General features: G+C 36.7%; 1 protein-coding gene across 1 annotated transcript in view; it reads right to left on the reverse strand.

Annotated features, from left to right (window-relative positions):
* Positions 1-4385: 4385 nt before the first annotated feature.
* The window catches only part of LOC147401716 (basal transcription factor complex subunit-like protein), a 43604-nt gene continuing 34799 nt past the window's right edge, over positions 4386-13190 (reverse strand). Inside the window, exons 10-11 of the mRNA XM_086443078.1 lie at positions 12061-12156; positions 4386-4748 (exon numbers count right to left, since the gene is read on the reverse strand). Of these exons, the coding sequence (XP_086299204.1) occupies positions 4676-4748; positions 12061-12156 (169 nt within the window). The 3' untranslated portion in view covers positions 4386-4675. The remainder of the gene's footprint in view (positions 4749-12060; positions 12157-13190) is intronic.

The following is a 13190-nucleotide window of genomic DNA, read 5'->3' on the forward strand; positions in this document are numbered from 1 at the left end:
GGCCCATTCCTCATCTTCTAAGACCTCCCCTTCTTCCTTCTGGTTATCCACAGGAGGTTGGCTGCCATCAATCCCCTCGACCTCATTGGTGTTCACAGACTTGTGACAAGGCTTATTCTTGCTGTGAGTAACCTTGGACCAACATTCATCAGTAACATGTCCACCAGTATTTGCTGCCTTAGCAGCCCCAACTGCAGCCTCACATGGATTATCCTTATAGGTTTCTGGATTCTTGCTGTGAGTAACCTTGGACCAACCTTCATCAGTAACATGTCCACCAGTATTTGCTGCCTTAGCAGCCCCAACTGCAGCCTCACATGGATTATCCTTCTAGGTTTCTGGATTCTTGGCACTTCCCCCTCTGGGGTATTTGAAATCCGAGTGTCCAAAGGGTCAGCAATTGTTGCATTTAGGGGGTGTGGGAGGAGGTTTCAATCCTCCAACCCGGGTGCATATGATCGGGACTCTCATAAATTTGATAGGGATAACCATCATGCCACGAGTTACATTCTCTCATGTCAATCGAATTTTTGGATCACTTCATTTTCTCTACCAATTTTTTAGAGAAAAGGGAAATTAATAAAAATAAAAACAGAAAACAAAACTAAGTGTGTGTTTGGTATCACTTCTAAAGTCTGAATGGAGGTGGTCTACTTTTAAAATTCAGACTGTAGAAGTTTACGTTTGTTTTGATTCAGATTTCAAACTTCAAAATCAAAATTCAGAAGTTTTGAACTAGCAATAGAGGGATGCTGGATGAAATTTCTGAAGTATGATTTCTAGTTTCAAACTTCAGATGCTTCTAGACTCCAGACTTCAGTCTTCAGAAGTGTTACCAAACATAGCTTAAATATGTAATAAATAATGTTTACAAAAAAAGAAATTTTCAAAATTCTTGTTCTCACTCCACCAAAAGGGCCTATTTAACTAGGGATGCACGTTGGATCGGCCAAACCAAGAACCGGTCTGAACCAAGGCATTTTGGCTTGGTTTGGTTAGATTTTTTTAGCTCATTGGTTCGATTATCATATACAATTTTGAAAAACCGATTGACTTGGTTCGATTCTTGATTCAAGAAATCCTAGAATTGAACTAAACCAAGAACCGAACCAAATTCATTATATATATAGGGTGGCATTCGGCAACCAACGTTCTTGAGCCAACATGTTTGTCCTATGTGGTTTAAAAGTTTCAGATTAAGTTGATTTTTTGTGAGGATGATCTTTATGGTGAGGAAATTATCCTCACCAAAAATCATCTAAATCTAAAATTTCTAAGTCCATCAAAAGTGGTTTACAAATTTTCCGTAAAAAATCGATGGTTCACAATTCTAAACCACTTTTGATGGACTTAGAAGTTTAAGATTTGGCTGATTTTTGGTGAAAATGATCTCCTCAAAATAAAGATTATTCTCACCAAAAATCAGCTCAGTCCAAAAATTTTAAGCCACATAGGACAAACGTGTTAGCTACATGTTAGCTCCCTAACGTTGACTGTCAAACCGGACCCATATATATGTATATATATAGGGGACTGATCATGGGACATGTAAAAACAATGATTTTTTTAAAATATGGGTTAGAGGTTTGGATTGAGCTGATTTTAGGTGAGGATAGTCTCTATGATGAGAAGATCATCCTCACAAAAAATCAGCCTAATCTGAAACTTCGAAATCCATCGAAAGTAGTTATTAATTATTGGTAAAAAATCAATGGTCTGCATTCTAAATCACTTTTGATGGGGTTCGAAGTTTCAGACTAGGCTGATTTTTTGAAGATGATCTTCTCATCATAGAGACCACCCTCACAAAAAATCAGCTCAATCCGAAACTTCTAACTCATATATATATGGTCCGTTCGCCACCCTACGCTTTACCAAACGTGTTTTGTCCTACATGGGTTAGAAGTTTTGGACTGGGCTGATTTTTGGTGAGAATGATCTCTATGGTGCAGAGATCATCCTCACCAAAAATCATCCCATTCCAACACTTCTAACCCATGTAGGACAAAACACATTTGGTAAAGCGTAGGGTAAAGTATAGGGTGTTGAACTTTTCCCATATATATATATATATATATATATATATATATATGAGTCCCGTTCGACACCCAACAATTTATCCAACAATTTGCCCAACATGTTTTGTCCTACATGGGTTAGAAGTTTTGGAATAAGCTGATTTTTGGTGAGGATGATCTCTATGATGAAGAAATCATCCTCATCAAAAATCAGTCCATTCTAAAACTTCTAACCCATGTTTACAAGTTAAAAAATTGTGGACCGTCCATTTTTTGTAAACCATTTGTGATAGGGTTGGAAGTTTTGGAATGGGTTGATTTTTGGTGAGGATGATCTCCTCACCATAGAGATCATCCTCACCAAAAATCAGCTCATTCCAAAACTTTTAACTCATGTAAGACAAAACATGTTGGGCAAATGGTCGGGTGCTAAACATTTCCCTATATATATAGGATTAGGATCCATATACACACATATCTACTCATATATCTACAACGTGTTTTGTCCTATGTGGACTAAAAGTTTCGGATTAAACTGATTTTGGTGAGAATGATCTCTATGACAAGGTTATCATCCTAACCAAAAATCAGCTAATTCTAAAACTTCTAACCCCATATGTATGAGTTGAAGAATTGTGGACAGTCCATTTTTTATAAATCACTTTTGACATTAAAAACTTCGGATTGAACTGATTTTTGGTCATCCTCACCAAAAATCAGCTCAATCCAAAACTTTTAGCCACTAGGACAAAACACGTAGATATGAGTAGATATGTGTGTACACGGAATCCAACCCATATATATATGCGTCGGGTTCCGTAGACACATAAAACTACTCATAAAGCTACAATGTTTTGTCTTATATGGTTAAAAAGGTTCGGAATGAGCTGATTTTTGTGAGGATGATCTCTGTGGTGAGGGGATCATCCTTCTATGCATTTGATGTATGTCGTTGAGATTCTGGAATGACTATTGGATCTGACTCTTACCATCCTTCCTAGCGATCTTCATGTGATACTGCACATTGTACTTGGGTGCAACAAAGATCTATCTCGGCTTGGAGCCCAATTACGTGGGCAATTGTATTTTGTTAAATACCATATACAACTTCAACCATCCACCCATCTTATAACTCAATTTACTACCATCTAATGCTAACGAAAACTCTACTCTTCGAGGTTGTCCATCTTTATCAGACCCTCTCTTAAACCTCCCTATATCGAACACCTCTTTACATGCAAATGTTCATCTTAGGAGTCTCGTACCTTGACCTGAATCTAGTTTGTTGATAGCCAGAATTGTCCTAATTATTTTACTAATAGATTGAACCTAGTCGACGTTCACAACTTTTGAAAATCTACAATACAAATATAAATATGTTAATAATTTAACAATTTAACAATACGAACTTATCTAAATTATAAAATCAGAACTAGGAAATGCTAACAAAATAAATAAATATATACGTAATACATTTAAATTATAAAATCAGAACTAGGAAATGCTAACAAAATAAATAAAATATACGTAACTCATTTAAAATTTATGATTACTCCAAGTTTACAGTCTTTTAACTCACAAACGGGAACAATTTTCAAGATTTTAATTTATTTATTATTATTAGTTTTTTTTTAAAGGAGTTCAATGAAAGTATATTGCCAGCTGCTAATGTGTCAATGATTTCATTTAATAAATAAATAAGTTTTATATAATTTTGAAAAAGAAAAAAAAAACTGAAAGAAATTTTGGTTGCAACAAGCCAACAAATATTTTCTAACTTAGATAGAATTTATATTTAAAAAAAAAAAAAAACACAACTACACAATAATAAATAATTAAAAAAAAAAAACCCTACACAAACCTACAAATTTAGCTTTACAAAAGCTACCTCCATTCAAATAACACTAAAAAAAATTGAATTTACATTTGGTAGAATTATTACTAAAGGCCTTTAGTTTAAACCAAAAATGATAATAATGACTTGCCTTCATTGTATTGCCTTGATTGGAAATCAATGAGGGTGTTGTGAAGTTAGTGTGATTTAGTTGAGAGATATAATAGAAAAATATTAGTGAAGAAGATAGAGAAAGATGAAGAGACACCCTAATTTTGATGAGAGAACGTAAAATGGAAGGGGAGTATGGGGCGCAATTTGAAAGATGTGTATGGGGATGCGTCTTGAGAGTGATTTTAGATTTTAAGTGGAGTGCATGCGTTTTGATGCACACTAGGACACAAGTAGTATTTAATTTATAGTTCTAAGTGGGTGGCTAGAAGCAATAGTCTTCCATAAACTTGCTTCCCTATTGCAGAATCACACATCTCTTGCTGTCAGAAAAGCCAATAGAGGTAAATAAGGGGAAAAAATTCTGAAGGGCACAATCTTAATCTTTTTAACACATTCCAAAATTTGTAAACTAGTTATTGATGGAGGCCATGTTTCCACGCTCCACAAATTGCAAGTAAACAAATAGAATAAGTTACCATTTGGAAGAAGGAAAGGAAAGAAAGCTTACAATGCTATATAGGAACTTGTGCTCAAGAATTGAACAGGACCAACTTACAATAAATAGCTTTGAAGATGGAACAATATAGCACAGAGAAGGAAACCCATAAATGATTGAAATAAGTGAAAGAATAGTTATCTGAGAGCAAGGCTATGCTTCTGGAGTCTTTCTCTTTCTATCTGATGTCGAGGCAACTTCAGGAGGGGCCTGGCCGAAAACAGACCTGCATCATGCCCAACAAGGGTAAGACAATAACAATAACACCTAGCATTTTTTATTTTATGTTATTTTTTTGATAGATAAAATAACACCAAGCATTAGATACGTAAATGAAGTTTCTAGTAAAAAAGAAAGCAAATTGAAAATTTCAGACAATTTATGAAATAAAGAAGAGCGCTGCAATTGGCACACCAATGTTTACATATTACACCCCAATTTATTAAATAAGTTAGTACACCCTAATTAAAGATTAAAACACACCATTCAAACATTACAAAAGTTTGGTTCAAGTTATTACCTCAACATTACAAAGCATTATAACACATTCAAACACCTTCAACAATTGTTTACAATTGGGAATCTGTAGAAAAATTGAATTTATTGAGAATTCTTGGATGATCATTACAAATGCTCCAATAGTGGTATTTATAGACCAACTATCCTATTACAAGAATAATCTAGAACTTCAAGAATATTCTAGAATAATAAACCAATTATCCTATTGTAGAACATTACAGGAATATTCTAGAAAGTTTAAGAGTAATCAAGAATAATCAAGAAGAATATCCTATTTTCTTGATCAGATTTCCGGATTCTTCTACACTCCCCCTCAAGTTGGTGCATAGATGTCAATCATGCCCAACTTGCTTATCAGATGTTCAAAGTTAGGTCTAGCAAGCCCCTTAGTCAAGATGTCGGCTGTTTGCTGACTAGAAGGCACAAACGGCAAGCAAACAGTTCCAGTTTCAATTTTTTCCTTAATGAAATGTCGATCAATCTCAATGTGCTTCATCCTATCATGCTGGACAGGATTGTGAGCAATACTTATTGCAGCCTTGTTGTCGCAGTACAGCTTCAGAGGAAGTTCCACAGTCATCTTGAGTTCTTCGAGGATTCTGGATATCCACAATACCTCACAGATCCCTTGAGCCATTGCTCTAAACTCAGCCTCTGCGCTACTTCTGGCAACAACATTTTGCTTCTTGCTTTGCCAGGTAACCAAGTTTCCCCACACAAAGGTGCAATACCCTGAAGTAGATCTCCTGTCATTCACCGAACCTGCCCAATCTGCATTAGTAAATACCTCAACACTTTTTTATTTGTCTTTTTGAAAAATAGACCTTTTCCAGGAGTAGACTTTAAATATCTCAAAATTCGGTAGACCGCCTCGAGGTGTTCTTCGGTGCGTGCATAAATTGACTAACAACATTGACAGAGAAGGCAATATCCGGTCGAGTATGAGATAAATAGATTAGTTTTCCGACCAATCTCTGGTATCTACCAGTATCAACAGGAACACTTCCCTCTTCCCAAAACTTTACATTGGGATCCATGGGAGTCTCAGCCGGTCTGCAACCACTTAACCCGGTTTCCTTCAAAAGATCAAGAATATACTTTCGTTGAGAGACAACGATTCCTTTCCTTGAACGAGCAACTTCCATGCCAAGGAAATATCTTAGCGCTCCCAAATCCTTGATCTCGAATTCTAAAGCAAGGCTTTTCTTCAATCTCTCTATTTCGATAACATCATCACCTGTGAGAATAATATCATCAACATAAACTATTAGCACAGCAACCTTTTCTTCATGAGAGAACTTGAAAAACAAGGTATGATCAGCTTGTCCTTGAGAATATCCTTGTTTTTTGACAGACTGTGTGAACTTCTCAAACCAAGCCCTTGGAGACTGTTTGAGACCATACAGGGACTTTTTTAGTTTGCATATTCTTGAGCCAAACTTCTCCTCAAAGCCCGGCGGACTATCCATGTACACTTCTTCCTCCAAGTCACCATTGAGGAAGGCATTCTTCACATCTAGTTGTTGCAAGGACCAGTCCAGATTAGCAGCAATAGATAAAAGTACTCTCACCGTGTTTAATTTTGCAACAGGAGCAAAAGTCTCAGAATAATCAATGCCATATGTCTAGGTGAATCCCTTTGCCACCAACCTAGCCTTGTATCTTTCCACTGAACCATCAGAGTTGTACTTCACAGTGAAGACCCATTTACAACCCACAGTGGTCTTCCCAGCTGGCAATGCCTCAACACTCCAAGTATTGTTCTTCTTAAGAGCTTTCATCTCTTCAAGTACTGCTTCCTTCCACTTTGGAACCTTTAGAGCCTTCTGTACACTATTAGGAATTTCTACACTAGACAATTGAGAGGTAAAAGCAGCAAAAGATGAAGACAATTTCGAGTATGACACAAATTTAGACAGTGGATGACTAGTATAAGATCTAACCCCTTTACGAAGAGCTATAGGAATGTCTAAATCAGAAGGCTTAAACTGATTGTTGGAAAGAGAAAGAGAATTACCTGTAACAGACTCAGATTGTTGATTCGTCCTTGGTTCAGAATCATGGCTGTGCTGTAGAGTCAATTCGTCTTTCCTTTTCTTATGATTCTTCTTCAAGTAAACAATCCCTTTCCAAGTTCGGTCACCATCCTTGAATCTATTATCATGTTGTGACATTATAGTAGGTTGTTCCTTATTTTCAGTTTCCAAAATTTGTTGTTCAAATTCTGATTTTTAGATTGTTTTTCAAATGTAGGTCTAGACTCAGGGAAACATCACTCATAATAGGAGGATTTTCAAGGAATGAATCTTGGCCATTTACTGTAGGTGCAGAAATACTAGACTCAGATTCTTGCGAGAGAAACACATCATCTGAGAGAAAAACATTGCCCGAATTAAATGAATCTTCCTTAAAAATCTCCCCCTGAAGATGAATATCCTTAAAATATGATTGTTTTTCAAAAAATGTAACATTCATTGTGACAAAACATTTTTTCGATATCGGGTCAAAACATTTATAGCCTTTCTGAGTAGGGGAGTAACCAATGAAGACACATTTTATAGCTCTAGGCTCAAGTTTTCCAATTTTTCGATGTTCATGAACAAAAACCGTACAACCAAATATTTTTAGAGGTAGATTAGCAGAAAGTCTAGTAGTTGGAAAATAATTTGTGAAAACTTGGAAAGGAGTTCGAAATTGTAAAACTTTGGAGGGCATTCTGTTTATTAAGTACGCAGCAGTTAAAACAGCCTCTCCCCATAGATACTTGGGAACTTTAGTTGCAAAAAGTAATGCACGAGCCACCTCCAACAGATGTTTTTTTTTCTTTCTGCAACACCATTCTGTTGGGGTGTATCGATGCAAGAACTGTGATGAATTATTCCTTTTTCAAGAAAAAAATTTCCAAGGTCGTGTTAAAATACTCTTTCCCATTATCACTCCTGAAAACTTGTATGTTAGTTTGAAATTGAGTCTGCACCATATTGTAAAAATTTTTAAAAACGCGTTCGGCCTCTGATTTTTCTTTCAATAAATACACCCAGCAGAGTCGAGTATGATCATCCGTAAATGTGATGAACCATCTCTTGCTAGAAGGTGTACTTATCTTATTAGGACCCCAAACATCACTGTGAATAATAGTGAAAGGTTTTGATGGTTTATATGGTTGTGAAGGAAAAGATGTACGGTGGTGTTTTGCAAATTCACATATTTCACAATGAAACATAGATGGATCTTTATTGCCAAACAACTTAGGAAATAAATGTTTTAAATATTTGAAACTTGGATGACCTAATCTTAAATGCCATAACATAATATTATTATTGGAAACAGAAATAGATTCAAAGCAGGAACTTATTTGTTGAGATTGTCGCCTCGATTCAGATCCATCATCAAGGAAGTAGAGTCCTCCACTCTGTTTAGCACTGCCAATCATCCTCCCCGAGGTCAAATCCTGGAACACACAATGAGTTGGGAAAAAATTAGTTTGACAATTTTGATCACGGGCTAGCTTGCTGACAGACAAAAGATTACAGGAAAGTTTGGGAACGTGAAGAACATCGTGAAGAGTGAGTGATGGAGATACTATAATAGAACCTTTTCCTGCAATGGCTGAAAGAGAGCCATCTGCAATCTTAATTTTCTGATTACCTGCACAAGGATTATACGAAGAAAAAAAATTTGACAACCCTGTCATATGATCGGTTGCACCTGAATCGATGATCCAGGTGCGATCAGGGTTGACACCAATGAGAGCTGTTTTCAGGTAATTACCTTTTTGAGCCAAAGAACAAGAAGGATTTTTCTGAGACTCGAGAAACTTGTACAGTTGGTCTATCTGCTCCTTGGTGAAAGGAAACGAACTTGAAGAAAACTGATGCTCTTGATCCGAGACACTGGCCTGAAGTGCACTCCCCTCTCCACCAGACTTCTTCTTCCAGTTTTGAGGCTTGCCATAAATTTTCCAACAGGTTCCCCGTGTGTGCCACGGACGTTTGCAGTGATCGCACCACGGCCGTTCAGAACGCTTACCATCCTTCTTCACCTCCTCCTGAAAACCCCGAGTTACAAGGGCAGAACTTTCTACTTCCGAGTTAGTAGTACTAGGAACCGATTTGTTGTTAAGCATCACACTCTGCCGTGCTTCTTCTCTCCGAACATCTGAGAAGGCCTCACGAATTGTTGGCAGAGGAGTTTTCCCTAAAATTCGGCCCCGCACCTCGTCTAATTCTTTGTTAAGTCCTGCTAAGAACATAAATACACGATCATTCTCCTGTCGTTTCATGAACCGGACACTATCATTCGCACACTCCCAGACATCATCATAACAGAGGTCTAACTCCTACCACAATGTCATCAACTCGTTGTAGTAGGAGGTTACATCTCGGTCACCCTGTTTCGCGTGCCAAAGTTTGGATTTTAAACCAAAAATCTGCGAAGAATTTTCTAGATCGGAATACGTATCCCTGATTGCTTCCCAAACATCTTTGGCCGTCGGCAGGAACATGAAGGGCTTGCCAATTGCGGGTTCCATTAAGTTCACCAACCACGCAATAATCAAAGAATTTTCTGATTTCCAGGTCTTGAGAGTCGAATCTACATCGGCAGGTTTTGTCACTTCTCCTGTCAGATATCAAAGCTTCCCCTTGCCTTCCAAAATCAAACGAACGATTTGCGACCATTCCGTGTAGTTTTTTCCATTTAGACGGTGGTTATTTAATTGGAACGAATTCGTGGACCCTTCCGAACCACTAAATGAGATGGAGGAGTTCAGGTTCGGACTTGTGGTGCTTTCCCCTGACACCATTGAGTCCTTGCTAATCGCACCGGTTAAAGCCGTCTTCCACGGATTTTGGCCCGCCATAGGTAATCCCTAGATCAGAACCTAGTGCTCTGATACCATGTAGAAAAATTGAATTTATTGAGAATTCTTGGATGATCATTACAAATGCTCCAATAGTGGTATTTATAGACCAACTATCCTATTACAAGAATAATCTAGAACTTCAAGAATATTCTAGAATAATAAACCAATTATCCTATTGTAGAACATTACAGGAATATTCTAGAAAGTTTAAGAGTAATCAAGAATAATCAAGAAGAATATCCTATTTTCTTGATCAGATTTCCGGATTCTTCTACATAATCATTAGGCTCATATAAAATTACAAATATAACAAGTAGAAATCTAAACAAGAGAGAGAGAGAGAGAGAGAGAGAGAGAATTCCTATTGGCATCCCAACTTTTGCTTCTTCTCAGCTATTGACATGTTTTTCATTTTAATTGGGGTGTAATAAGTAAAAGTTGGAGTGGCAATAGCATCTCTCATAAAGAATCATTATAACTCAATTTTTTTGTGTGTCCAGTGAAAAGAAAACCCTTCCCTCTTCGCTCTTGTTCGACCAGAAAAGGTAAATCTGGATAGGAACCAGAAGCTTTGGTTTTTGTCAGGGAACAAGATACTCTTTCCCTCTTGCTTCCACCAACAACTGCTTATTTACTGCGACAAATATAGTTTTCCACCTTAAAATTCCACAAAGAACAACTAGAAACCTATTTGGATGTCTGTCTTGATTTCCCCACAATGTGTCTGAAATTGGTACATCAATCCTGCTGAACTTTTCAGTCACAGATTAGAGGGAATTCACTGTGAAAGTTAATGCCAAGGATATTGAAACTCATGGAACCCAGACAATGATAAACTGTTTTGACTTCTTTCCATCAGGACTGCTGAGGAGTGAGTACCAAGATTTCCCTGTGTACTTCAACTTGAGTGCCTCAGAGCACATCTCTCATCGCATTGTTGTGAAGGTAGACACTTATTCTTAAGTACCATGCCTTATCTTCTCAGTCCCTATGTCTATTAATCCCATAACTTGTTCCTAGAAATTCAAAAGCACACGGTACTGCAACTGAGATTACTTCTTCCCACTTCAAAAAGATTATTTTGAATCCTCTCAATGAAAGTACTTTCAATCCTGTGCTTCTTTCAGTTACAACATAAGGCCTACATGTTTATCAAATTTTTGTCAAGACGAGAGCTGATTTCTTGACTAATTTACGCCAGTTGTCTACCTAAAGCATACAATATACACCAGAAACCACACTGCTTCCGTGGAAGAAACCACACTGTACCTTCAAGTTGGTTTGTATTTTTTTTTTTTTTAAAATCTGTAAGCATATTTTAATAAGATCAGCACTCGGTGATGGCTGATGGTGGAAATTGAACCCAAGTCTATGGTATCATCCTCCATAGACTTTACCAACAAAGCTAACTGACCACTTAGGTTTGGGTTGTGTTCCTAAAATCGGGCCAGGCGAGGCCCAGTTCATGTTTAGGGCCAGATTGGGGATTGGTTGTGTTGGGAGACCTAGCCCAATAACTTATATTATATAATTTTAATTATAATAGTATAGTTATATTTATAATATATTAAAGATAATTGTAGGTCAGACCGTAATTAGGCATTAATACTTGCAGATTGGACCATGCTTAGACGGGTAAATTTTTATTTGGCCCAGGCCAGCCCAACCATTAGACAAGCCGGGCTTGGGCCAGGGCCTGCCAATTGGCAGCCCTAACTACAGTACCTTAAAAAAAAGGATTCTATCTATTAAAAACAAAAGAATGGATAGAGAAAAACATCCTAAAGATTAGAAAACATAGGTAAGTGGGGAAGAGTACATGTAGAATTGAGCACCCTACAAACAAAACCAACAGCCAGATGCACAAGGCCTTAAGAATTGCCTCATCAGCTGCCACTTCAACAGTCATAGCAAATAGAAATAGATTACAAGTCGTACCAGGGTAACACATCATAAGAGACAAAAAGAGACAAAGAAAGCTGCTTTGAAGGCAAAAAGAAAAATAATCAAACAGAGAGAAAATAACAAAACTTAAATTGACAATATAGACTTCAACAAGTTGAACTCACTGAACTTACTGAACTTATATTATGAGACATTCCATGGAAGAAATGTTCAAAATGATTTGCAACTAGCAATGGTGAAGACTACTCACCCACAGGTCGAACATGTCTTGTGATGCTTGCAGAAAATGGACAAACAAACTGAACAGATGTACCCCATGTCAATAGTCTTTTTATGACAAAAACACCTGCAAGTTTCATGCTCTTTATCAGCCAACATGCAAAATAAAATAAAGATAAAACAAGGTGACCATAAAATATTGTACATAAAAATATATGCTCAAGTGTTGCAAACAAACCAAGATGACAGTAGAGAAGTTAATACAATAAATAACAAGGCATGTACGGATAAAAGGTTCAATGGTTTTAACTGTACAAGATAACACTGATTTGATAGCACACATATATTTATCTAACAAAAACACATAGCAGACCAATTCAAGCTAACATGAGTCTTTCCACATTGTGATTTATAGAAGAATGCATGCAATTATGAAAAAGATCACCTAACTAATTGAATGAAAACATTCATCTTACAAATATGAACTGAATTCGATCAAAATCAAGCGACGACCCCCCTTGTCACCCCATTGAGTGCCTGATTTACATTTTCTTTTCTTTTCTATTTTTTTTTTTTTTTTTTTTCAATAAACAAGCAAGGTGGCTCATAGTCAATGTGAAAGTGGGTTCAATAGGATTTGAACCTAGGTTGTGGGATCAACACTCCACACTCCTTTACCAACTTAGCTAAGTTGGCACCTTCAAGTGTATATGGGCATAACATATAACTATTAAGATTAATACCTCATAGATGGTTGATCATTTACCTATCATTTGATGATGTAATAGTAGACTACGAGTAACATCAATTTTGAGATGTACAATACACATTGTTTTTCAGTAATACTCCATATGATATCTTCAATATTTGCATACTATTACAGTTAGAATTTTTTTTTTATAACTATTACAGTTAGAATAGATATGCCTTTCTCAGTAATACCAAGAGATAAATATGGAACAAGGAAAAAACTTCGATATATATATTTGGGAGCCAACCCGTTTGTCCTATGTGGCTTAAAAGTTATGGATTGAGCTGATTTTTGGTGAAGATGATCTCTATGATGAGGAGATCATCCTCACCAAAAATCAGCCGAATCTGAAACTTCTAAGTCCATCAAAAGTGATTTAGTTTTTTTACCAAAAATTTGTGTACCACTTT

This window comes from Akebia trifoliata, chromosome 5 (assembly GCF_017979445.1).
Source record: "Akebia trifoliata isolate Shusen 1 chromosome 5, ASM1797944v1, whole genome shotgun sequence".
In the NCBI taxonomy this organism is placed as follows: Eukaryota; Viridiplantae; Streptophyta; class Magnoliopsida; order Ranunculales; family Lardizabalaceae; genus Akebia; species Akebia trifoliata.